Below are 26483 nucleotides of genomic sequence, written 5' to 3' on the forward strand. Positions count from 1 at the left end.
CCAAAGAAGGAAAGCTAAAGTACGATATCGCTATATTTATTTTTTATCAGAATTTTAGCTGCAGTGTTTTGGATCAGCTGAAGGATTTTACTCACATTGTTATGGACTCCCTGATAGTAAGGAATTGAAGTAACAAATGCATGGACTAGTGTTCACAGGCTCAGCTACTCTTCTGGTCAGTCAAGAAGCTGGTAATCCACTAGCAGTTAGAGACTGGCTCTGTGAGGTGAGTGAGCTTCTAGGGAGGATAATTAGATCAAAAGGTGGTATTGAATGAGTTAACTTCCACAAACAGTTTTGCCAAAGTATGTCTCCGGGTGGCCAAGGTAGGGCAGAAGGAAGTGCAGTCCCCAATTGACTAGATCATCTGCTAACCTGTTTGCTTGGTGAGCAGATTTCTGGGGTCCTGCAGGAGGTCTATGATGTCCAGACACTTTTAAAAGGATCTTATGACCCAAAATGACAGGTCTGTATTTATTTAATCCTGGGAGGGTAATGATGGTAAATTGCTCAAAGCAGGAGGGATCCTCACATACGTAGCCTCAGAGATTTGCGGAAGGTCTGCGTGAAGACGAGGGCCAGTTAGGAGAAGCTCCCTCAGGAATGCTGCCAGAAACTGGTGTCTGGCTTTGAGATGCATTTTCTGCAGGCAAAACAGCAATAGATAACCAAGTACTAAAAAGGCATGGCATGAAGAATTGAAGGCGCAACTGAAAAGAGGATTTTTTTTCTGTATTGAGATAAAACAAACATGCTGAACATCATTAAACATTAGATATCAAGAATCCCTTTAAAATATCTTTACTATTTTTGCAATAAAATCACTGACATGGAGAGACTTGCATTACAGCATGTCATTTGCTCACATCCCACCTAACTTTACTGACTATTATTCCTACATGTCCAACAGGTTCTTGGAAAAAAGCCATCTACACTGACCCTTACAGCATTCTCAGCAATATAAAAAAAAAAAACAAGCATACATCAGGATTTTGTTCGTATATTTCTGCTTGCAGTTTAACTTCTTCAGTGTCAGCTGACTGATCAATATACTACTGTACAAAATGGAACCTGCCTCTGTGGATCAGAGGCTTTCTGACTGAAACACTCTGCATATCAGGATTGGCATGTCTACTGTATATCCTCAACCATTGTTCTCAATACTGGTGTTGCTATGTTCTGAGCCCAGTCTTTTACACTTTGCACACCCATGACTGTGTCAACAACCATGGCTCCAACACCTTCAGCAAATGTGTGGACAAAGTGTGAAAGACGAAGGAATTTAAGTGCGTCATGTCACTGAACATCCTAGAGGACCAGTGCTGGACACTGAACACCATCCAAATAAATAAAAAGGTGGAGGACAACTTTTCTTCCCAAGAGTGCTACGGAGGAACAAAACCTTTGTTGAAAAAGCAACTGGATGGATAAACCTTTACCATTGCACTTCACCATAGCTGTCTGACTAATGGATAAACAGCATGGTACACCAGCCTCATTACATCAAAGAAAAAACTGCCACTGCTCATCAAAATCCAGATGAGACAGGCCCACCCAGGGCACTCACTGTTTCACCAGAATTCCCTCCGACAGATTTAGATTCAAGTAAACCACAATCAACAGACAGCATTTTCCCTATAGATGTGTAAAACGGAAACACTCGAGCAAAACACACATATGCATTGATATCTTGCTTTAAGTTGTGAGGACTATGCTGATTCCCATTGACCTCCATTGTAATTCAGCTGCACTGGGAAAAAAAGATATCTAATTAAATAAATTTTCTTAAAATAAATGCATTTTTTCTTGAACTGAGCAGCTAAGTTGGACACTTTGCCAATGGAATAAGATGATTTAGAAGTCCTTGCGGCTCCGGCTTCGGCATTGCTGCAGCTGGGGGATTTCCTTGGAGCCCTCTCCCCTCTTCCTTTGGTGGAGGGGGCGGATTTCCTCGGTTGGCCCCTACTGGGCGCCTTTGCTCAGGAGATCTCTGTGGGCATCTGGGGTTATATACGTACTGCTCCACTTGTGAAGCAAAATCTGTTGGGCTATTTTTTGGCAACAAGACAAAAACTACAGTCTCTTATTTCAAGTACATATTATTTGAATATCTTAATTTCTAATATAAGATATTCAAATAATATGTATGTCATGATGGGTCAAGGGAAGCAAGCCCATATGCAGAACACACACGGAGGAGACAGGGGAAAAGTTCAAAGGTTTATTTAAAGTTCTGAACACAAGATAATAAACAAGTTCTGAAACTGGTTTGGGCTGGTTCACTGAAGTCTTGACTGGGACCGGAGACTGTTGGTTAGCAGAGTTCATGAGAAGCTAAGCGTCTAGCTGTCCACATAGGATTCTTCAGGCTGATTCCACATAGGAATCTTCAGGTAAAGTCCACATAGAAGTCTTCAGGTTAAATCCACATAGGAATCTTCAGGTTGGCTCACCAGGGCAGATTAGCAGGTTAAGCTCACCTAGAGCTTCAGGCTAGAGACAGGTTTCCTGTGAGGCAGCTCTCCCAGAGCTTCAGGCCAGAGACAGGTTTCCAGTGGGGCAGCTCACCCAGAGCTTCAGACTAGCGACAGGTTTCCTGTGAGGCACAGACAAAGGAGAGATTAGAATCTGATCTCACACTAGAGACAACTAAGCTTCTATCAGTAAAAGAGGCTCAGGTTGCTAACCAAACTAAGATCAACACTGCGGCGTGGAAGCAAGGTCTGGCAGGAGCTTATAAAGGGGAGGTCTCCTGATGAGTAGATGCATAACAGGTGTGCTGGAAGACTCCAGCCCTAGGAGACCCACGGCGCACTCTGCTGGAGACAGAGGGTAATCTCCAGATCCCAACAGTAACTCCAGCCCTAAGAGAAAACAACAAGAGACAGAAGAGGATCCTCTGCGCCCTCTGGTGGGCAAGCCTGAGGATCCCAACAATGTAGGCCTACTTGACATTAAGACATTTTACTAATATTTTGGATTATCTTTATTTTATTTTGATATTTTGGAAGCCTAACAATAACCCTAAACCTACGCATTAACAGATCATACCCAACCCTAAATTTGACCTAAACAATCCACACCTTAGTTCTGGTGAGGACCAGTAAAATGTTCTCCTTTTGCTTATGAAACCTGAAAAGTTGCCAATCTATTCCACAAATAGGAACACGCACACAAACCCACACACATTTCTAGCTCATAAGATAATGGAGAGAAAAAAAGTTTCGACTTCTCCAGTTGTGGGGCTACATGGAGATTTTACATAATGTGTTAGACCAAGTTGAGCTGTGTTATAATAAGCTCCTAATTTGAGTCTAAACATGTACTAATGAGACACGTAATTTAATTTAATTGTGTTTGTGTAGCCTAGTTAAAATCTTTGTTAAAAAAAAGTTTTAATCTTTTTAAAACTTTTTCTACATGATTATGTTTTAACAACACATTAATGTGGTATTGAGTAACAATCCAGGTTACAATAGCAACTAAGCACTGTGATACTTTCCTTTTTTATTGTGTGTTCTTAAATAGATACCTAAATATTAATCCATATCTGTTGCATTTGCAATTTCATTTAATTCTAGGAATATGTGACTGTATTATGGCGTATTAGTGTAGTTTCCTTGTTAAATTGCCCATGTAGTATCTGTGGTATTTCAGTTTGTTCACATTTTATTTTTAGTCACAAGGAAGTTTTTTTTAAGAGCCTACATTTTTTTTTTTTATAACTTAAATTTCCTAGGAAGAGACATCACTGATTATTCAATACTTACCAATGCTCTAAATATAAACATAGATATAAGATATTGTTTCTATTTAAAGTAATAATCAAATGACACTGGTTAGAGTTTCCATAAACATCTATTAATCATTGACTTTGGGAATTGGAAAGAAGCCGAACAGGTGTACACAGTATGGTGACATTCAGGGAGGATTTATGATAGGGATGCATTTTGAATTAGGATTGGTTGATGGTCGAAGGGCCGATGGGTATAAGTGCCGTCCGCAGGAATGGCCAGCTTTACTGCAAACATGAAGCTCCTGTTGTTTTTCGGATTGGTGGCTTTTGCCCTGGCTGATGTCGCTCGCTTTGATGGGTGAGGATTATTGTTTTATCAAAAGAAAGATAAAACTTCAGACTAAATTATCTCCTGTGTGTAAGAGGGTGTGCTAATTATGCCTTTGCACTTTTGTTATGCCTGTGGAGTATTAAACAGCTAAATTTATCCAGTGTTAAACATTAATCCATAAGTGTCAGTTTTGTGATCTATTTTCTGTCTAACTTTAAAAAGATGTTCAGTAGCCTACTTACCAGAAGTTCTTCTAATGTTACTTCTCTTTCTCATATAGCTAGAGGCTCGAGTCTAAATTCTTTATTAATTCTAGATTTTAAAAAAATGATACATTCTAGCATAATCTTTCTATAGTTCTTTATTGGTATTTTAACTATTATTAATGCATTTTCAATCCTTGTAGCCTACAAAGCAATTCTATATAAAACATTTTTGGATTTGTCAATTAGGGGCTGACCCTCGGAAGATTGAAGGAAAACAGGTCAGCCCCAAGTCAGACCGTTTTTTTCCCCTATGCAATGCAGTCATGAAGTCACGCAACTCCCCCACATGCCATAGTGGCACTGTAATATTGTTTAAAGCAGAATTACAACACATATCACCTATCCAAGTTTTAAGTATTTAAAAGAATGTGAAAAACGTGTGGCATGTCGGAGCATTTATAAAACATGCTGAAAAGATAGAGATAGAGACGGTGTGAGCAGAAAAACTAATAAGGATAGGAAGTAAGATTTAACGTGGGATGCAGCCCTGTGATGTGGGGTAGACATTTTCTGTGGTAGAGCTGCCACTTGTGTTCCGACACTGTGGATTCTTGAGGCTTGTGATACAGAAAATGCCTCTCATAGCAGTAAGGATAAGAAAGGGACACATACGGATGAATAAGGGAAGAAAAACAAGGGAAAAGAAGAGGTGGGGAAAAGCATTGATGAAGGTAAGAGAAGATGCAGGTGCAGGTATCACCAAAAAAGGCAGAGCCACATATAAGTCCACTATTCATCTTTGCCTATTTAAATCCAGAAAGCCTGGATTTAGGTTCAAATCCAGGCTTTCTGACAACTGAACACATTTTTAAAAAATTGTTAATAAAACATCTACAGTAGCTATCTGGATATAGCTTTCGTGATTGTTTCAGTCCTCATCATTTCCATTATTTTTAAGAAAAGCAGCTTGTTTAGTTGTTTAATACTTGCTTTAACCTTAAAAGACTGACCAGAGTAAAAATAAATCAAACAAAAAAAGACATTATAAAAAGGTAATAACTCCAAAATGGCAGAATCAGAAACTAAACACCAAGTAAATAAAACTTAATTTAACTTGATTTATTTTAGTAGAGTGTTAGCCTTGCGGTGAGTTCAATTATTATTATTAATATTAAAAGTATATGTGGTTTTTTTTAAAGGCTGTCAACAAAAAGGTCCTGAACTTCTTTAAGAAGACAGGATTTTCCTCACATAAGGGTCTAAAAATAGTACTAAAACTCATTTGCACAAAAGCATATATCTACATATTTTTTGTGTTGCTGCTATGATTTGACAATGAACAATGCAAAAAGGGCTCTGAACTGTTTAAGTTATTTAACAGCAATAGATGTATATTTGCATTTAAACTTTTTACAAATGTAACAAAAAGTTATAAGTTTTCTTCACTTCTTTTTTATAGTTTAAATATTACTGATTAAACAAATGAACCATAAAACTGGGTTTTTCAGAGTGTGAGATATGTATTATTATTATTATAATTTACAACATATCTTTTCCTGCAGAAACAAAGTTTTCCGACTGAAGCCAAGCCTTGATGCACATGTGACCCTCATTAAGGATCTCGCTAAGAGCATTCAGGTACATGTCTACTTTTAAATTTACATGAAAATTCTCTCAATATTTTGTTTACATTTTTTCTCAAATCTAACTACATATATCTGTATGAACTCTGTCATCATCCATTTAAAACCTGATTTTCAAAAGTTTTATTATTATTATTAGAGAACTGTATCTAAACATTTTATTTCCTAAACGTGGACTTTGCTGCCACCTGCAGGTTGACTTCTGGAGCCCTGACAGTGAGGATTTGGTGACCATTGACATTAATGTGGATATCCATGTCCCAGCCAGATACCTCGATATGGTGTACACCATTTTGGAGCAGAGCGGCATTGAATATGAGTAAGAATATGAGTAAATAACTAATATTTACCAAATTGAAAATTTCTGCAAACATATTTTAAAGATGAAAGGATTATAACTCATCTGGATCACCATTCAGGATCTTCATTGAAGATGTTCAGTCTGCTATCAATCGCCAGGCTAACAGCGGTGCCTCTCCTAGAGCTCACAGCTACACCAAGTACAACACCTGGAGCGAAGTACGGAGAAAAAACAAACTCAATCATGACAATAAAACACATTCTGAAGTCATTTAATGTATGTATGTGATACGTTAATGTATTTATCGTTCAGATTGAGTCATGGATCAGCTCCATTGCCTCCTCCAACCCTTCCTTGATCAGTAAGCAGGTCATTGGACAAACATATGAGGGACGTTCAATGCATCTCCTGAAGGTAAGAGAGTCTCACCAAGTACTTGTAAATGAGACCAAACTATTCATGAATTTAATGCATTGTTCAATCACCTTATTGAAACAAACAAACACAGCTTGGAAAGTCATCCGGCTCAGCCAAACCCGCCGTTTTCATTGACTGTGGCATCCATGCTAGAGAGTGGATCTCTCCTGCTTTCTGCCAGTGGTATGTGAAGGAGGTAATTAAAAAACTGAAATGTGTGCTAAAATGCATTCTGTTTAGGAGCATTTTCTGATTAAACTTACACCTTTCCTCTGCATATATTATTTAGGCTCTGGAAAAATATGGCAGTGATTCTGAAATGACCAACCTGCTCAACACCATGGATGTCTATGTTCTGCCCGTCTTCAACGTTGATGGCTACGTGTACTCTCACACAACCGTAGGTTACAACCTATTTGACCTCAAGTTCACATTAACTAAACCTAATGGTATTATTGAAATGTACTTTTATCCTATTGGGAACAACAGGACAGGATGTGGAGAAAGACTCGCTCTAGGTTATCCGGAACATCTTGCAGGGGAACAGATCCCAACAGGAACTTTGATGCTGGCTGGTGCAGTAAGTGCTAAAACTGAGTTGTATCTTAGACGGAAAATTGAAAATCACTAAACTCACAAATATTTGAGAAGAAGATAAACTTGTCACATAACTTTTTTTTGTTGTTGTTGTTTTATATTATTCTGATCTAATATATAGAAGCTGAGATAATTAAAAGCCTTCAAGCAAAGACAAATTCAAACATTGTTTAAAAGTAAAATAAGACAAAGTAGAGGGGAATAACAAACGAATAAAGAAAAAAATACATAATTTTCTACAGTCCAACATTAAATCAGTCTAAACCGTTCTTGTTAAAGTTCTGTTAGGATTACCAAAATTATTTTATATAGTAAATAGCGGTTCAGTAGTATGTCCCACCACCTTCTTCAAATGCAGAAGTTTACATACACAGCAGAAACAAAGGCTGAAGTTGATCTCATTACATCAACTAGGAGGTTAGAGTTTGGGCACAAATGGATCTTCCAAATGGAGAATCAAACTAAATTAGTAGAAAATGGTTTAAGTGCAGAAAAGTCAAGAAATGGAGAGGTGAATAAGCATATGCATAAATAAGTGCTAATCTCATCTCAGTGAAAAGGCATTAGCTTGAAAGGTGTGAGTCAACAAGCAATCCAGCTCTTCCTGGAGGAATAAGACAAAATTACAGCAAACCAATTGGAGAAGCAGGTACAATAAACTTATACTAAATAGAAAGTGTTAAATCTGGGGAACGTTTAGGATTATTTCTCTGATAATTCTTGTGTTCTGGCATGGAGCAACTGGAAGAAAAAAAAGCAATCATACTAGACCTTAAAACGAAAAAAGATTAATCTGACCTTTTTTGCCAAAAGCTTAAAATGAAGATTGCTTTTTGAAGTTTGCACGTCTTTGTACAGTGTATGGAAACATCTGGTTGAAACTGTACTTATACACGCAAAAAGAGACAAACAAAAATAAAAACAAGTGTAACGACAAACACTCTATCACTTTATAACTAATGGCTTTTCCCCCTTTTTTCTTAGCCATTGGAGCTTCCAGCAACCCCTGCAGTGAAACCTTCTGTGGAAAAACTCCTGAGTCCGAGATTGAAGCAAAGAACGTTGCTGACTTTATCCGCAGCAATAAGTCCACCATCAAAGCCTACATCACTGTGCACTCATACTCTCAACTGCTTCTCTTCCCATACTCCTACAGCTATGGTCTGGCTGCAGACCACAGCGAGCTGGTGAGTCCATGGAGATTTACAGTCTAACCTCTGAATCATGATGTTTACAGTACATATATAATCCAGGGTAAATGGATTTTTTATAACTAACACAAACCATGAAACACCAGCGAATCACTCTTTCAAGAGGGAGCAAAATCTAAGTGGATAAAAACTTCTTGTTGTAAAGTTTCCAAATGTGTTTCCAAAAGCCAAAGTATGAACTCAACCAGCCACATCACTGTGTGACTCTTATCTACAGTCCACATTTAGCTGCTGTAAAACATTTACTCCCCACTTGCATGCCTCATTCTCATGGCTCTTTCACCTCTCCCTGGGGCATCCTGAGACTGCACAGTAAGCAATCACACCCCTACTCTCCAGCGCTCACAAGACTGAACCTCTCTGCCACGGCTCTGCCCCCTCTGTTGCTCACTTGTGATTCGGCCTCTTTACAAACATTTTCCCAAACAAAAGAGCTCCAGGGATCCACCATAACTCATGTGTCCCCTTGGAAATATAATTTCCTGCTCATGCCTCTTAGGGGGTTTCATTTCCTTTTAGCAACTTGCTTAAGCTTTTTTTTTTTTTGTCCTTTTTATATGTTATTGCAAAAAAAAAAAAAAAACGGGTGAGCATGTGAAAAAAGTGTATATATATATATATATATATATATATATATATATATATATATATATATATATATATATATATATATATATATATATATATATATATTGGATATCTTATAGGGCTGTTCGGATCTTGTTCAGGGCAAATTGAATATTAGACCAAATGTTAGATGTAGCTTATAGTGGCTAACTTCAGCAAAATGAAAGAATTTCATATGATAAGAAATGAATGGCCAGATGCAAAGCAGCCACACCAGTTGATTCATCAAGCTATAAACTAATAAAAGTTTAATTTTATGTTCTTTTAAAGCAAATTATTACTAATATATGTCTATTATTTCTTACCTCTCACTGAAAAAAAAAACTAACAGGATATGCAAGATATTGGGGGATTTCTTACATTGACAGCAATTCCAAATAATTCAATCACTATAGCGCTGCTTCACTCCCTACATGCATTAGAGTACCTAATGCCCCGGGGCACCAAAGAATCAGGCTATTGAACCATCACAGATATTTATAATAGAAATGTAAAAAGCTTGTCATTAGATAAACAATTCTGTCCAGTAGCGTTCTCATCGCAGGGGCAGAGCTGGAAATTTGCAACAGTTAATTATTCACATCAATATAATAACATTCAAGATGACAAACAGAATCCATGCTCTTTTTCAGAATTAGGTTTTTTCTATTATATAGCTCTGCTGTCTTCTAGGGCTCCTCTATGTACTTTGAGATGAAAAGCAATAAACGCAAATGTTTAATTTAGCCAGCATAGATGTATACAAATGATTCTAAATTTCTCAGCAAAAGCTTTATTAAAATTTGGTCTGTCTTCTGTGATTTTGGAAAACATGGATTCTGTCATTTTCCTATTGATACTGTAAGAATTGAGTAGATTGACCCCAAACTAATTTTGGTGCCTATCAGTTTTCTGACCAGCCCTTGAAGCACAAATTACATTTAAAACTAAATTAAATAAAAACTTATTTTCTCCAAACATCAATGTTAAAGTCTAATTTATATTATTACAGACTTTCAGTTCTAAAAATTTTAAGACTGTTTAGTTTGGGTAAGCTGGGGGAAGCCCAAGGCGCTCCCAGGCCAGCATAGATCTAGTCCCTCCAAGGTGTCATGGGTCGTCCCCTGGGCCTCGTCTCGGTGGGATGTCACCATGAACACCTACCAAGGGAGGCATCCGGGGGCATCCGAAAAGATGTCCGAGCCACCTTAGTTGACTCCTCTTTATGCAGAGGAGAAGCAGCTTTTCAAGCCAAGCCTCTCCTGACAGACTGGGCTTCTCACCCTATCTCTAAGGGTGAGCCCAGCCACCCTGCGGGGAAAATTCATTTCAGTTGCTTGTATCCATGATCTTGTTCTTATGATCAAGATTTAATGACCATGTTAGGGTAGGAATGTAGAACAACTGGTGATGTGACTTTGCTTTCTGTCTAAGCTCCCTATTCACCACAAAAGACTGGGCCAAGGTCCGCATTATACTGAGAAATTCATCTATCGATTTGCTGCTCCATCCTCCCATCACTAGTGAACAAGACTCCACTTGAACTTTACTACTTGAAGCAGAAACTCTCCTCCAACTGAATGTGGGGGAGAAACTTTTTCCATTGGAGAACCATGACCTCGGACTTATAGGGGGTTCTTCTGCAGCACACACACTACATCATCATAAAAACAGAGACAAAATCTGCTGGTCCCCAAACCAAAGCCCCTGCAGCTCGAGGCTGTGCCTAGAAACCCTGTCCATAGTTATGAACAGGACTACATACTAACTACATACTCCTGGAGTGCCCCCCTAAAGGACACCAGATGGGACATGGGATAGACAAGGGGTTGGGAGTGGATCAGATCCACCTGGAGTATCTCAGGTTCATGGCTGTTGTTGGGCTGTCATTGTTGTCATCCCTCTTTTGCATTGAATCATGCCCCTACACTAGCAGACTGGTGTGGTGGTTCCTTTTCATAAGAAGGGGGACCAGAGGGTGTTTTCCAACTAGAGGGGGGTCACGCTTCTCAGCCTTCCCAGGATAGCCGATGACAGGTTGCTACAGAGGAGAGTCCAGCTGATTGTCAAACCTCAGATTTGGGGGAAGAAATGTGGACATAGATTTGAATAAAAGTATATTCGTCTACTCTGATGCTCAAAGGAATGTTAAGATATATTGTATTACGTTAAGGTAAATAGAAAAAAAATAATGTATTTATTATTTGTAAAAAATGTATTTTCATACTACTAATTGATTGACAGACTTATATTTGCAACTGAGGTTGGTTTTGGGTTGCAGTAGTGGGGGTGTGAGGGGAGGAGCGGGGTTAGCTTGGTTGCTGTGAGTACCGCATATTTTCCTGTCAAGTGTTTTTTTATTATTATTATTATTATGACCACAACCTTTGAACGATTTATAAATGAGACCCCAGGGTTCTGCCTATTCCAAGACATTCTTGCTCTTTTTTCAATCATTCCTTTATAGATTGAACTGGTATATTTTGGGTCCCTCTAATGTTGCAAGGTCCAATTCTGCTTTAGCTTTATGTTTTCCATAAATGGTGTCACATCTTTTCTGTTGGATTTTATGATGGTTAACTGGCTAGGTCCTTCTGCAGCACAGCATCAGCAAACAATGACTCATGTCCATCCATTACTGTTAGAGATATGTGCTTTTCTGGGACATTGCAACTCGATTATGTCAAACGTGACCTTTGTTCAGGTTTTCAAATGTGTAAGTGTTAGACTCATCAATACAATGAGTACATTGCAAAAACTGGTCAAAAAATTTGTACGAATTTAAAATGATTTGAGCTGATAAGCAAAATTAAATGTCAATGGAATGAGTATTTAGACTCATGAAATAGACTCATGAAATAGACCAGATGGACTGTGGGATTGCTCAAAAATGCTTATTCAAAACCAGAGGGTCAGAATATCAGCGGCTAGGGAGTCTGGGGCAGGAAACTCTGGAGGGAGAAAAACACAGGTTAGTGACCACATAAATCTAACATAGGAAGATTATGAACATGAGTCACTAACCTGGCTAACACGGTCAGTCCGTAGCCAGAGAACAGGTAGGATCCACCAGGTGGGCTGCCAACAAGATGAGCCGCCCAGAGTGTCCCAGATGCTGAAGGCAGGCTCAGAGATCCTGGAATCCGAAGCCAGGTCAAGAAAACAGATTAGAACAAGAACAGGCATTCTCAGAGATCTAGGAGTTCAAAGACAGTTCAGGCAAACCATTCAGACGGGATCAGGCAGGCTCAAAAGTTGAGAAGCAGAATAGGTCAGGCTAAGGTAATCAGAAACACTCAGGTATGCTAAAAACAACTCACCACTGAGATCTGATGGGACAGGCTGGCTCAGTGGTTGAGAGGCAGAACAGAACAGGATCAGGAAATCAGAAACACCAAGGTACTCTAAAAACACTCTCACCACTGGCTAGACAGAACAAGAATAATCTGGCTCTCATGACTGGATGCAAGCACCTTAAATAGAGGCAGGAGCAGGTGGATCAGATAAGAGGTTATGAGAAACAGAGTTAGACAGGTGAGAGAAATTAGTATTTAAGCCAGTCTTCAGTGCCAAGATCATGACAGAAAATGGAAGAAAAAAACTACTTTAAGTCCTTTACCATGTCTGTATTCTCCATGGGAAACTTAGGTCTGTTTTCTGGTGTGTTCTTCTTAAAGCACTCCCCAGACAGGTGATCTTGAACAGTCTCTCTATAATTTTCAAAGCCTGCCATTTAAAATCAACAGAAGTGGGAGCCTGCTGTTTGTGCTGTTGTGAACTTGCTAGGACAGCCAGACATCGGTATGTCTGTAGTTGTTTTGGATAGTGGAATGGAATTAGAATTATTTTGTCACCTACTGGAATCAAAAGCTGCTTTTGAGCTTACCACGGTGTTTATTCTCATCTTAACAATAAGCCTGAATAAATATTTAAGGTTTAAACAGATCACACCTCCTTTTTTTACTCTTCTAACATTTTTTCTTTGTCTGACCAAATCCTATAACAGATTCTTAATTGCTTTCTGCATTATAGATGAGCGTTGCTAAAGGAGCCAGTTCTGCTCTGACTAGTCTTTATGGCACCCGCTACACCTATGGACCAGGTGCTTCAACTATATGTGAGTACAGCCAGATGAATACATTTGTATTGACCTTTAAAATATTATGTTTGACGAAAGACAGACAGTTAACTTCTTTTAAACTCTGCATAATACTGTGGTCTTAAGAATGAGTGTCAGCTTAGAAGGTGGACTTTCTAAGAAAAAAGCAATGAACATCATCTCTATAGGTCAGCATATGCTGCACTGAGTAACTCCCTCGCTCTTTATTTGAACTTAGACCCCGCTGCAGGAGGCTCCGACGACTGGGCCTACGACCTGGGAGTAAAATATTCCTACACCTTTGAATTGCGCGACACTGGTTATTATGGTTTCCTGCTGCCTGAGTCTCAAATCAAGCCAACTTGTGAGGAGACCATGCTGGCTGTGAATTACATCACCTCCTACGTCCTGAAGAACCTCTATTAAAAAGTGTAGCAGCGAAGACCCCTGCCAACACAGCTCCATCTCAGCTGACCCCCACTCCACCCCCATCCTCAGCCCTCACAACCACAAGCCATGTTTTCACACAGTGTTTGACAAAATGTCAGGATGAGTGGAACCAATAAAGTCAATGATCCATCCCAGCTTGTTGATTCAGTTAATAAGGAAATTTAGTATGTCACCAAAGCCTTCCATTATTCCACTGTTGAAATATATGAATTACAGAAATACCCAATAAATTGTATTGTGTGAAAACGTGGACAATGGAGAATGGAGAAGAAATAAATTTGAGGTGTTCTCAATCAATAAACTATACATAAAAAACACCAAGACAGAATACAATACTTTGCAAACTTGACCAGTCAGGGTAAAATACAGCGCTGTGTGCCGTAGAGCCTATAGGGTTTTAGTCTATTAATCATAAGAATGCGGCAAACAAGTATTCTGCATAGAAAAATTATCCAGTTTTATCTATAGAAATAATAATTTTGCATTGTCCAAACATATATATAGATATTGTATAGCAGAAATGTATTTAAATACAGAACCCCCTATTACTTTGGAAAAGAATGGCATATAATATGTGCAGTGCGCAAACCTTTTATATTATTATTATTTTAGGACTAAAGTTGGGATTCTTGCATTCTCTACCAAATAAACAATACCTTAGAATCTATTCAGCACATCATCAGGGTATTCCTGGATGCAGGGCCGGTTCTAGCCCTTTGGTTGCCCTAGGCGAGATTGAGTTTTGCGCCCCCCCCCCCCCCCCCCCCCCCCCCTCACTTTTGCCGTGCGAAATACCAGTACTGTTTTCAGCATCTGTTTAGTGCTTCATTGAGTTGTGTTTACAGTTCCACAAAGAGTGCTGTGCGGTGAATTGTGCCTACAGTTGTGCAAAGTTTGTGTTACAAAATTGCAAATTGAGTGCAAAGCAGTGTTTGTTCTTTTAGTTTTGTGAACTCAGTGAGTGGATTTCCTATAAGTATTAATAGTTTTAGAAATTGTGCTATAAGAATCAAGGTTGTGTTTAAGCATTCAGAAAAAACTGTAACTTAGCATGGAGTGATGCATAGACAAATACCAGAATAGATTTCAGTACCTTTTCTTTTTTATTATTTTAAATAATTTATTACACACTCAAAGTTAGGACTGTGCAAAAACACTTTTAACCATCTGTAAGGACACTTAGGTAAAGTATAACTAAAAAACTGGATTGAATCAATTAATGAATTTATTTCAGACAATTAACAAATTTAACACACATTAAACAAATATTAAATAAATCAATTTCAGAAATTACCAAATAACAATAAAAATAATAAATTTAAGAAATTCTTCAACCAAGGACTACATAAAAAAGTAATTGATAAACATTAAATTAAATTTTCTGTTCCAGTTCAATTAAATCATTTGAACATAAATAGAAATGAGATAAACAAAATTTTCCTCTAAATAAAATATATCAGGTATATTTACCCTGATTTCTGACATTGATTAGTGATTAAAGAAAGGATTAACCCTCTACAAACAAAAGCGCTTTTATGAATACCATTACAAAATTAACATATTCTATGATGAACAGCCATAACTTCATATATTTTGATGATTATTTGTACATCCCTTTTGAATACTCAATGCAGATAATCACTACAAAATATTTTATTTATATTAGTATCTTCTACCCATTCTCAAGCTAATAATATAGCACATAATTCTGCTGCATATATACTGAGAAAAAAATGATGTCAAGATTAGGGATGGGGATCGTTAATATTTATTGATATCGATATCTTTATCGATACTCCTTATCGATCCGAGTCTTTATCGATAAGCCTATCGATACTTTTCTGTTATTTGGTGGAAAGACGATGCAACAAAATTTTTTTAACAGAACTGGTATTGCTTCTATTGCTTAACAAGTGAGCATAACAAAAACTTTTCTAGCCTTCAATAAACATGGCTAGTGTAATAGGCCACTTCGAAATGACATAAAACTAACTAGAATATATTTTCACAATTGTTGGTTAATGTATTGTCTACTGTCACTTTTCATCATGTTTTTAGTGATTAGGAAAATATTTAACAAATAAATAATTGTATTTTAAATTAAATGTAATTTTTAATAAATGTTGGCATCAGTAGTTTAATTATATATAGAGCAATATACAACTGTATTACTCATGTTTCTCGCCAAAAACATAATTTCCCGTTTTCTTTACGTTACACTTGAACGCATCATGATAACCTAATTGTCGTTTTACTGAGCCAATCTGGGCGCACGAGGGATCACGTTGGTCGTTTGGTGCATGGCGCGTGTTTTGAAGCTGCTCTGCTTGTGGAGAAATGTCCTGGGCCGTGAGTAGTGAGGAAACAGGAAGCGATTCTTGTGGGATGGAAGAGGGAAATAGTGACAATGAAGGTTGGAAGATAGCAGCATCAAAAAATGAGAAAAAGCGGAAAAAACAGAGATCAGTTAAAGGGGAATCTAGTTCAGAACAATCCAGTGATGATCAATCCATACATTCCACAGCAAAACAAAATGAATTCAAAGTCATATTCAAAGTCGTTAATCAGGCAGACTCTTTTACAAACTGGAATCCGGTTCACTTAACAAAAACCATCAATAAACTTGTTGGAGAAGTCAGAGGTGCCAGAATTCTGTACAGTGGAGACCTGCTAATTAACTGCAGAGACAGCGCCCAGCAAGGCAAAGCAATACGAATTAACAAAATTGACGGGATAAGAGTTCAGTGCAGCCTAATGGAGAACAAAAAGATCAGCAGGGGAGTCATTGGAGGAGTTCCTCTGGAAATTTCTGAAAAAGAGATTCTGGAAAACATAAGCGGTGCAAAAGTAAAAGAAGTAAAACGGTTAAAAACAACAAGAAACGGAGAAAGATCTGACAGTTTATCTGTACTAATTAAATTTGAGGAAGAGCAATTACCAAGCAAAGTATTCATTGGTTACATCAGTTACAATGTCAAAATCTACAATCCACCACCATTGAGATGTTTCAAATGTCAAAAATTCGGACACATTGCAGCAGTTTGTAAAGGGAAACAGAGGTGTGGAAGGTGTGCAGGAGAACATGAATATGGTAAATGTGTAAAAGAAGCTAAAATAAAATGCTGTAATTGTGGTGGAGAACATACTGCTGCTTATCGCGGCTGTGAAGCAAGCAAAAGGTCTGAAGAAATAAAAAAAATGAAATTTGAGCTTGGAATAACTTATGCTGAAGCTGCAAAAAGGATCCCATCTCAGTCAGAAAAACCCAAACCTACAGTTCAACACACGGCAAATTTCAAACCTCTAGAGAAATCTCCAAAAATTGATGAAGACTCACTAATTGTTAAAAAGACAAATTTTGTTTTTTCATTTTTCATGGTGGAAGTGATTAATTGTACTGCTCAGACGACAAAAAAAACAGAAAAAATCAAAATAATAGTGAAGGCTGCAGAAAAATATCTGGATGTTAAAGATATGAACTGGGAGATGGTTGGAAGCATGATGGAAAGACCAATGGGACCATCAGAAACTGGCAGAGTTACGATGACCTAGAGTAAATTAAAATTATACGGGCAAATGTAATTTAGTATAATTTAGTATTATGTGGGTTTAAGTTACACAGGTATTTTTTTTTTTTTTTTTATTGGGGGGGGGTGAATCGTTTCCTGTTTCCTTGCTTTACTCCATATCAGTTGGTGGCGGTAATGCACATTTCACAAGTTTGCCAACCGCCATAAAATCTCATAAGAAGAAGAAGAAGAACAGCCAATCTGAACACATCATCACGCAGCACGTCTGAAATTTTATTTACTTTTCAAGCTAACTAGCTTGTATGCTTCCGATTACAACACGGATTTTACAATTAATATTTTTAACTGACCGGACAAGCTACAAAGTCTGTGTGCGCTTACCAGTGGTACTCTGAGTGGATGATTAAGACGGGCCCGACCGCGAGCAAAGTTAAGCAAGTACGTTTGCTTAGAATTTCATTCCAAAACATTGGTGGACATGCTGCAGTGATTGACGTCACGACTTCCGGGTTAGGGGGCGCTTGGAAAGTGATCAGAATCTTTTCCGATTTTCTCTTAAATGTGAAAAAATAAATAAAAAAACAGTGGTATATTTATTTGTTCATATTTTGCTATTTATATATACGTAAGGCTAAGTCAAACTGACGGACGCTTCATAACCGGTTTAATTCGCTTTTTTTTTCTAATTCTATGATTAATGGGAAGTAAGCCTAAGGGTGACGCTAGAGGGCGCCCCCAACACATTTGTCGCCCTAGGCAATTGCCTAGCTCGCCTGTAGCAATCGCCGGCCCTGCCTGGATGTAGCTGAGGAAATTGTGCATTAAAAGTGATCAACAAACTCGGAGCTCTATAAATGAGTAAGCTAGTATAAACCTAGGTCAGCTATGACTTTCCTCAATTTTTTTCATAATTACAAGATCTTATATTATAATTCTGAGATCCTGATCTCACAATAACATCTTTCCAATAGATATTTTCTTGCAATCGTGACATCATATCTTGTAACTCTGGCATATTTTCTTGTAATTAAGAAATTTGATGTCGTAATTGTTTCATCATTTCTCATATTAGGCTGTTATAATTAGGATTTCTTCTCCAATATTTACAAATCATGTGTCTGTTATGACATATTTCTTTGTGATTATGAATATATGTTAAACACATATACACGCACACATTTATTTATATATATATATATATATCTAAATATATATATACAGTGGATCTGTGACTAGTTCTGTAGTACTGAGAGTAAATAATCTATCAATAAAATCCTCGCAACAACAATGAAAATCTTGTTGTATAATGCTGTGTCCATTGAGTTAATTTAAAAGTCAAGAAAAAGCAGTAGTATTCACATTGATGAACATAAGTACTGATGTCAGGCTGAACACTGTGACTGAAGTATTTATATGAGAGGTAGCTACAGCAGCACCAAACAGGAAATAAAACTTTTTGTCTCACTCCTATCAGGAAATCAGTTCAGTAATATTGCATCAGAAACAAATAGACTTAACAACAGTTTCTTTTCCAGAGCTGCAAAGGGAAAATACACCAAACATCCCTCTTACAAGGTTCCATTTGGGCCAAAAATGTGTTCTTGTGTGTTTTGCATACAGGTCTCTTATTTTAAAATCACTAAAGCGTTTTCAACAGAATGTAGGATGTACATGGTTTCTATGACCCATCATATATTGGAACCCAAGGGGGCTCTGCATGTATTTCACCATAGACCTTTTCAGGATTAGGTTTTGGTCTTTTGACTTTAGTTTTAGGCATCAATTCTGTGACAGCAAAAAAAAAACAGATAGCAGAATGTTGAGGAGACCACCACAGCAGGAGCTTGAGTCACAATATATGTCGGGTCACAGATTTTATAGTAACACTGTTAAATAATGAGTTAGGGAGTTGCATGGAGGAAATCCGAAAAAAACAAATCCAATCAGCGGAGAGAATTCTGTAACATTAGAATAAAATAAGGATAATTAAAGTGACACTGGCAAATGGAGCCACACAACATCAGGTGACAACATAGAGAAATAGAAGTTGGAATGGGAAGATGATAGGTTGTAAGGACATAGCTAGATGACATCAAGCGACAATGGTGAGGACGACCAGATCCATATCTCCTTGACTCTGAAGGACTGGTTTGAGTGACAGAGGAGAACGACAGAACTTCCACAAGATCAGACAACATGACATGAAAACACAGATAACAACTCATAATATGCACAAAACACTTCACAGAGATACATCTGCACACAGCATATGGGCTCATCTCACATATACACATCTTTGTCTTTATCCAAAAATAAACTATACAATTAAGGAATATTCAATCTGGATATAATACATTTTTCAGTTCATTTCAAATAAAAAAAATTTAAACAATCTTTTTGTTGTAAATCTTTTCACAACAAGTTGTTATAGATGTGGATAGCTGCAGATCTGGAGAAGCATTTTACTGAGGAGACTGATAGTCTTTAACATTCTTCTGAAGAGGACGTTCACAGTTGTCCACAATATTCCTCTCCATATGAGGAATTATTTCTGTGAAATCATATCCAAAGGATCTAGGGGAGCTCATACAACAGAGACCGCCTCTTTATCAGCTTGTTGAGCTGTTATCCCAGCAGGTGATGGCAGAAGAGATTACACTCTCCACAACAGACTTATAAATATATGGAGCATTGTGCTGCAAAAACTGAAGAACATAAGCTTCCTTAAGAAGTACAGTCTGCTCTGTTCCTTGTTGTAGAGCTTTACATAAGCCCCATAAAGTTCCTTTTTTTGGCAGTTTCACTGGCACCTGAGACATAGTGGCCATCTTTGGTGCATGGTTTGACCAAACACTATTTTGTTGCAAATTGTGAGCTTGTTTTTAAATAAAAACTTCTTGGCCAGGTTTTGTTTCATGTACCTTTTGTGGGTGAATTAATTACATAATTTCTGATCCACGATGAAATCATTATGATTTTGGAAAATATTATTGAATTATAATAATTCAGTGAAAATATATTAATGATGATTGACTAAAATAAATAAGTTAGAGAAACAATAAGACCTTTCAAAATGTCAATGCATATATATTACATATAATTAAAATGGTTAATGGCCCATATTTCTACAAGTTTTATGACCCCATGCACTTTACACTACACCCAGTCATTCATGCACACATTTATGTACTGATGGTGGCAAGCTACACTGTAGTCACAGCTGTTCTGGGGCTCACTGTCAGAGGCAAGGCTGTCGCTGCTACTGGGTCATCAGACCACCATCAGTTGGCAATGCAGGTTAAATGTCTTTCCCAAGGACACAACTGAGATGGAGAAGCTTCATCCTACACCACTAATGCACCCAACTCCTAATTACAATACACTCAGACAAGGAAACATTAATGGATCTAATTTAGTTAAATAAATAAAATGATGCTTGTCAAACTCAATTACGTAAAGGTATAGTGGAGGATTTTCACGAATTTTTGAGAAGACCCGCCCTCTCAACTTTAAAAAGAAAAAATGCACATACATAACCCTTTACATGTTCCCGAGAGGGAACGTCTATTAAACGCATGCGATAGCATGCATGAGCCCATTTCTCCTCGTGCACGCTCTGTTTAAAAGTTGCTGTTATCATTGCTCCTACAAGCTTACTTTCTAAAAGAAGATTTGCAAATTTTCCACTATGTCAAACTCACCACCCATAAGTGAAAATGAGGAGGAGCATGTAGGACGGCCTTTCGTAAACATATCACCAGAATGATTGACAATTATGAGGACCACTTATTTTGATGATCCACCTGGGAAAAGAAAATCCACCACAATACCTTTAATATTTGATCAATAAATTATGTTTAAGTTAAACTATCACAAAATACTCAGATTGAATGAACTTCATTAGTTTCAAAAATACATTATATTTTGTGGTCAGAAAAACTGGTCAATTAAACTAGGTTACTCTAAGAAGTCCTTTTTTGTCAGAGATGTAAGTAGTGCATTGTTGAGGAACAATTAAAACAGAGAGAACACCCCCTCACTACCCAAAGTTTACTTCATATTCTTCATTATTTCATGCCAAGAAATAGCTATAGTTTGCATTTTTCTCAACTAAAAAAATATATATTGATTTAATTATTTTTAAGCATTTTCACTCTCATACTCTCCGATTTCAAACATACAGCACTAGGTTGTTAAAAGGAAAGAAAATAAATTAACCATAGCAATAACTCTTTTATATCTCGAAACAATATATGTAATATTCTATGTTATATACACTAAATTAACAAAGCTAATATACAGTTTTAATGTAAATAAAAAATAGATATGCCATTTAATGTGTACAATAACTAATGAGCATTCCACTGAAAATACTCAAAAGGAATTTCTCATAAAAAGTCTACAAGGTTTAAAAATTAAGCTACATCAAAGAAACAATCAGTCCAAGTACCCGTAGAGAACCATTGCTTAAAACCAAGGATTACTTAAATATTGTCATTTTTCTTTGGGAATAATAAAGTATATTTGAACTTAACGGAATTTGGCTGTAAAAGGTAGAACAAAATCCAGTCATAACAAAGTTGCAAAAGCATAATTTGTAAAAAAAAAAAATAATAATAATATATATATATATATATATATATATATATATATATATATATATATATATATATATATATATATATATATATATATATATATATATATATATATTCATTCTGAAACATTATCAGTGAATCAAATAAAAAAAATTACCCCGCAGAGTGAGTGACATCAGCCAGTGAAACAGCCACTATTCCGAAAAATAACAGGTGCTTCATGTTGACAGCAAAGCTAGCCATCCCAAACAACACTTATATCCATTAGTCCTTCCTCTATGTAATCATCCTAATCTAACATGGATCCTTATCATAGATTTTCCCAGAAACCCATACTCTGTGCACCTTTTTTTTTTTTTATTCCCAGTCAATGATTAATATGTTATTGGAAACTCTAACCAATATCACCTGATTATTACTTGAAAATGAAACAAAATCTTGAATCCGTGTTTATTTTAGGTGCACTGGAAAATACTGAATAATTTATCATTCTTTCCAGGAAACATCACTTAGCAGGAAGCAATTATTTAAGATTGTACTAAATCAACAGTTTAATTATAATTGCAGGATTTATCTATACCCATGGGCGTAGGTTTGCATAGGGACCATAGGGACATGTCCCTACCAAAATTTTGAACAGACCTAATTGTCCCTACCAATAATTGGATGTGAGCAACATGTTTATAATTTACAGCAGTGGCTCCTTTTCCTCTCGCAGCTCCTCTGCCTGCTCTCTTCTGTCCCTTTCATGTAGCAGCGCATGGAACTGTGCTGCGCTGTTTAACTCTACTCTCATTGGTTGTTCTGCTTTAGGTTCCGCCTTCTCTCTCTCTGATTGGCTGTTTTCTAGTCCGCATGTGCTTGGGGCACAACATTGAAAATGTATTCACACTAGAATGCTGCGTTTACTCCAATTAATATTAGGCTACAAAACAAGTCCCAATAAAAATAAATTAATATCATGTACACTAAAAAACAAAAACCTTTTTTTTTTTCTTTTATAAAACGAAATATCCTGAGTCAGCCAGGAGTTCTGAAGACTGCTGGAAAATTGGGCAAATAAAGGCTGTAAGCCATCAACATTTCTGATTCTTAGCCACAGCCACCTAAAAAAGAAAATGTGAGGGTTTCCTTTTTACCGATATTTAGTTGCTGTTACTGTTTTCATTTTTTGATGACTCTTTGAGGAAGTTCAGGTATAATTATTAGCAGGTGTTATTTCTCTTATAGAGTATAACAATAAGAAATGGTGGCTAAACATCTGCTGTTTATCGTTTAAAAAGCATAATTAGGGTTCCACATAATAATAGTAATTTAATTGACTATTTATACTTCTAGAAATAGGATAAGGCAAGAATAAACAGATGAAGAATATCAACATTCATTTTATCTTGCATAGATTTCCAGACAGTCTATAAGTAAATTAGTACAAACATTAAAGGGATAGTTCGGGATTTTTTACATGAATCTGTATGGCATCCCCATCACCAGTGTCATGCAATCACACTGACTTACCCCTGGCAGCATCCTGTGAGCAGAGTTCTCGTCCAGCTTTGGTCAAGTCAAAAGTAGTCCGGCAGGTTTGCTAGACCCAGCGAAATAAAACGTTTCTCTTCCCAAAACATTATGTGTTCAAAAGAGCGATATTTTTGCATCCCAAAAACATTGTAGTGGAAAAAGTCACACGTCGTTATCACTTGGTCCTATTTTCTCTCTGTTCGTATCAGTGCGCGCCGTCATTCTGACAGCGAGCTCAACAACAGCCAGATGCATGTCTCGCTCCGCCTAGCTCCTAGCTAGGCGGAGCAAGACATGCATCTGGCTGTTGTCAGGTTAGTAGGCCCTAGCTGTCAGGTCATGGTGTCGCGCACTGAAATGGATATACGAAGAAATTCAAAGCCCATCGACACCTCCTTTCTCTGCAATGAAGTGTCGACTGATGGCCGCTGACTGGACCGGACCTAAGCAGAGAGCCATTACCCGCCCGTCCTCAGCCGGAGGAGGGGGGCTGGGAGCCAATAAGGCAGGCGGGGGAAGCACGGGGCCACCGGTGTCCAGGCTACTGTCACCGGGTCGGGTTCGGTCGCTCCGTCCCGGTCCTGGCTCCCTGCCCCCGTCCACCGGGGCTCCCGGACCAGCCCCTGAGCTGATTGTTTGGTTTGAATGCTGGGTGTGTTTTGACTATGTGCTAATGTAGTCGACCAAATTCCCGGGCGATTTTAAAAATTCCCCCCGGACAATTTTTTAGTTATAAAAAGTAGGACATGTCTGTGAAAAGGAGGACGTCTGGTCGCCCTACCATATCAACACATTTCAGTGAGTGAGTACTTGTTGCGATGCTTCGTCTTTGCTCAGCAGCTTTGCTCGTTGTAAACCAACCAATCACCAAATAGCTCATCTAAATATTCATGAGTATACCATAAAAAGAAGAAAACCTGTCCTTTTATTCTAGGGATTTTAACCAAGCTTGCATTAGAGCTCATAGAACAGCAAATATGTCATTTTCAGCCCAGCCAATGTTACACACCCTATTGAGAGACCTTAAGGATCAGCACCAAATACCCTATATAATTATTCTATGACCCCTTTAAGGTAACAATATCATTGAGTCTTAATATTGCTTTAAAAAAAGAAGCTTATTGTCACAGAACAATTTTGTTTTTTCAGCTAAATTTAGCTGTCATGGAGATGAGCTCAGGAGTATCTCTAAAGGTGCCGATTATTACAGTACATATCAATTAGACCAGCGGTCACCAACATGGTGCCTGCGAGTTCCCCATGAGGGCCTAATGGGGTGCTCACACCCTCTCCTAAAAACAGCACAACTCACCAGTGGGCAAAGATTAAATTTTTTATTTTTATTCTGTCGCACATCTTTTTTTAAGAATTTATAAAATACGCCATCCCATAATCATACAGAGTATTTAAGCATTTATACAGGTTTCAAAATGACAATATCATTAAAGAAAATTAGGAATTAAAAGAGACAATAAGAAGAATGTTTATAATGTCTGAAGTTAAGATGAACGCTCCTTTCTTCTTTCCTTCCCTCCCTCCAAATAAAAAAATATGTTCATTAAGTATGAAGTACAGGTGAATACTGATCCCTGCAATTCATAGGCCAGTATTGGTAGCCCTTCCTATGACTCAGTACCCATGAAGTAGCCATCGGCCTTAAAAAGGTTGGTAACCCCTGATTTAGACTTTTCCAGTATTTACAAGTTATTAGTATTTTACTGGTAACTTACTGAGTCAGGGTTCTGTGTAAATATAGTCAGAACTGGTGGATAATGAGAACTCACTCAAAAGAGGCAGCAGCTGGTTCGGCTCTGCACTTGAGGTAAGAAAGGACAACAAATAGTCCTTTAAGCGCTACATTAAAATGGCTTTGTATGAGTCACCTAAAAAACTCTTAAGACTATTCCTTATTTTATCCTCTGTTAACATCATGTTTCATTCTGACTGGAAAAAGCTTTGTCTCAGCCATTGTTAATTTTTTTAGCTTTTTTTTAATTTAGTCTTAGTCACAATGACAAAAATCTATTTTAGTCTTAGTCATATTTAGTCATTGCCTTCCCAGTTTAGTTTTTTTCTTAGTCTAAATGAGGAAAATCAATTTTAGTCTTAGTCAAATATTAGTCATTTTAGTCAACACTGTAAATAATAGAACTTCTCCACGCACTGCTTTTTTAACATATATATCACACTGTACAGGATAAAAATTCTTCACACACAGCTTCTCTTTTTCTCTAATTTATTTATATAACACTGTGCAGAATAGAAATTCACACACTGATTCTGTTTTTAACATATATCACACTGAACACATTGAACCTTTTGTCGGCTTGTTTCATCATATCCACAAAGTCTTCATCCTCAATAGTCCTTGCAGGCAGGCCAGAACGCCCAATCCACTTTGAGTTCTCCAGGGCTTTCTGCTCTTTGGCGTCAGGTTTGTACGGTCGGGGGCTTCCAACATCTCTGCAACAGACTTCCCTTCCTTCCCCAACCTCTGATCTGGCTGTGGTGTCACTGTGTCAGGAAACATGCAAACTCCATGCAGAAAGACCGCAGGCCGGGAATCGGACCCAGAACCTTCTTGCTGCAAGGCAGTAGTGCTACACACTGCACAGCCCTGCGGTTTGCATATACTATGTAAATCAACTGCTTTTGACGCGGACACAGTCTTTGGTGTGAATACGTCTTAACACAGCAGCAAAGACTTGTTAATCTGCATGAAGATTCCTGAGGAATGCTACTGACGTTAGCCAGTCACATGACACTCTCAACTCCTCCTGTTTGGACAGCAAAACAAACCTTGCAAACATAGAAAATGACTAGCAGCAAATACAATTTTTCTCCACATTGATTCAAAACACTAACAAAAACATAGAATTCTCATGCTTAGGTTATGTGTATACCAACCAACAAGGAAGAAATTATCGCATCTAATTTTATCACTTCCCTAAAGACTCAGAAAGGTGAGTAAGATAGGTGGCTGCTGTGAAGAGACCAAACAGGCAACCATCTGTTGCTAGCAGAATAAGGAGCAATCACTTATCATCATCTGCTGTTATGCCCAAATTATTGTTGTAGAGATTTTTTTCATTTAGACAGATGTGTCGGCTTTACTCAACCCTTGACAGGACATGCATTATCTTTGTATTTTAAATGTGTCAATTTTCGAAAGCGACAATAAACAGAGAGTAAGGTTCTGATCTTGGAGAAGGATTCCATCATTCAAAACCCACAACAGCG

At 37.6% G+C, this 26483-nt stretch overlaps 1 protein-coding gene across 1 annotated transcript; it reads left to right on the top strand.

Moving 5' to 3' along the window:
* The first annotated feature begins 3948 nt into the window (after positions 1-3948).
* On the top strand, positions 3949-13731 carry cpb1 (carboxypeptidase B1 (tissue)). Its single transcript, XM_038293602.1, has 11 exons — positions 3949-4094; positions 5836-5911; positions 6111-6235; positions 6336-6435; positions 6530-6631; positions 6726-6830; positions 6924-7034; positions 7124-7214; positions 8216-8418; positions 13081-13165; positions 13386-13731. Exons 1-11 carry the CDS (start codon positions 4009-4011, stop codon positions 13571-13573), a joined length of 1272 nt encoding a protein of 423 aa, XP_038149530.1. The 5' UTR covers positions 3949-4008; the 3' UTR covers positions 13574-13731.
* The last annotated feature ends 12752 nt before the right edge of the window (positions 13732-26483 follow it).

Source organism: Cyprinodon tularosa, unplaced genomic scaffold, assembly GCF_016077235.1.
Source record: "Cyprinodon tularosa strain WSP-4 unplaced genomic scaffold, ASM1607723v1 ctg33, whole genome shotgun sequence".
In the NCBI taxonomy this organism is placed as follows: Eukaryota; Metazoa; Chordata; class Actinopteri; order Cyprinodontiformes; family Cyprinodontidae; genus Cyprinodon; species Cyprinodon tularosa.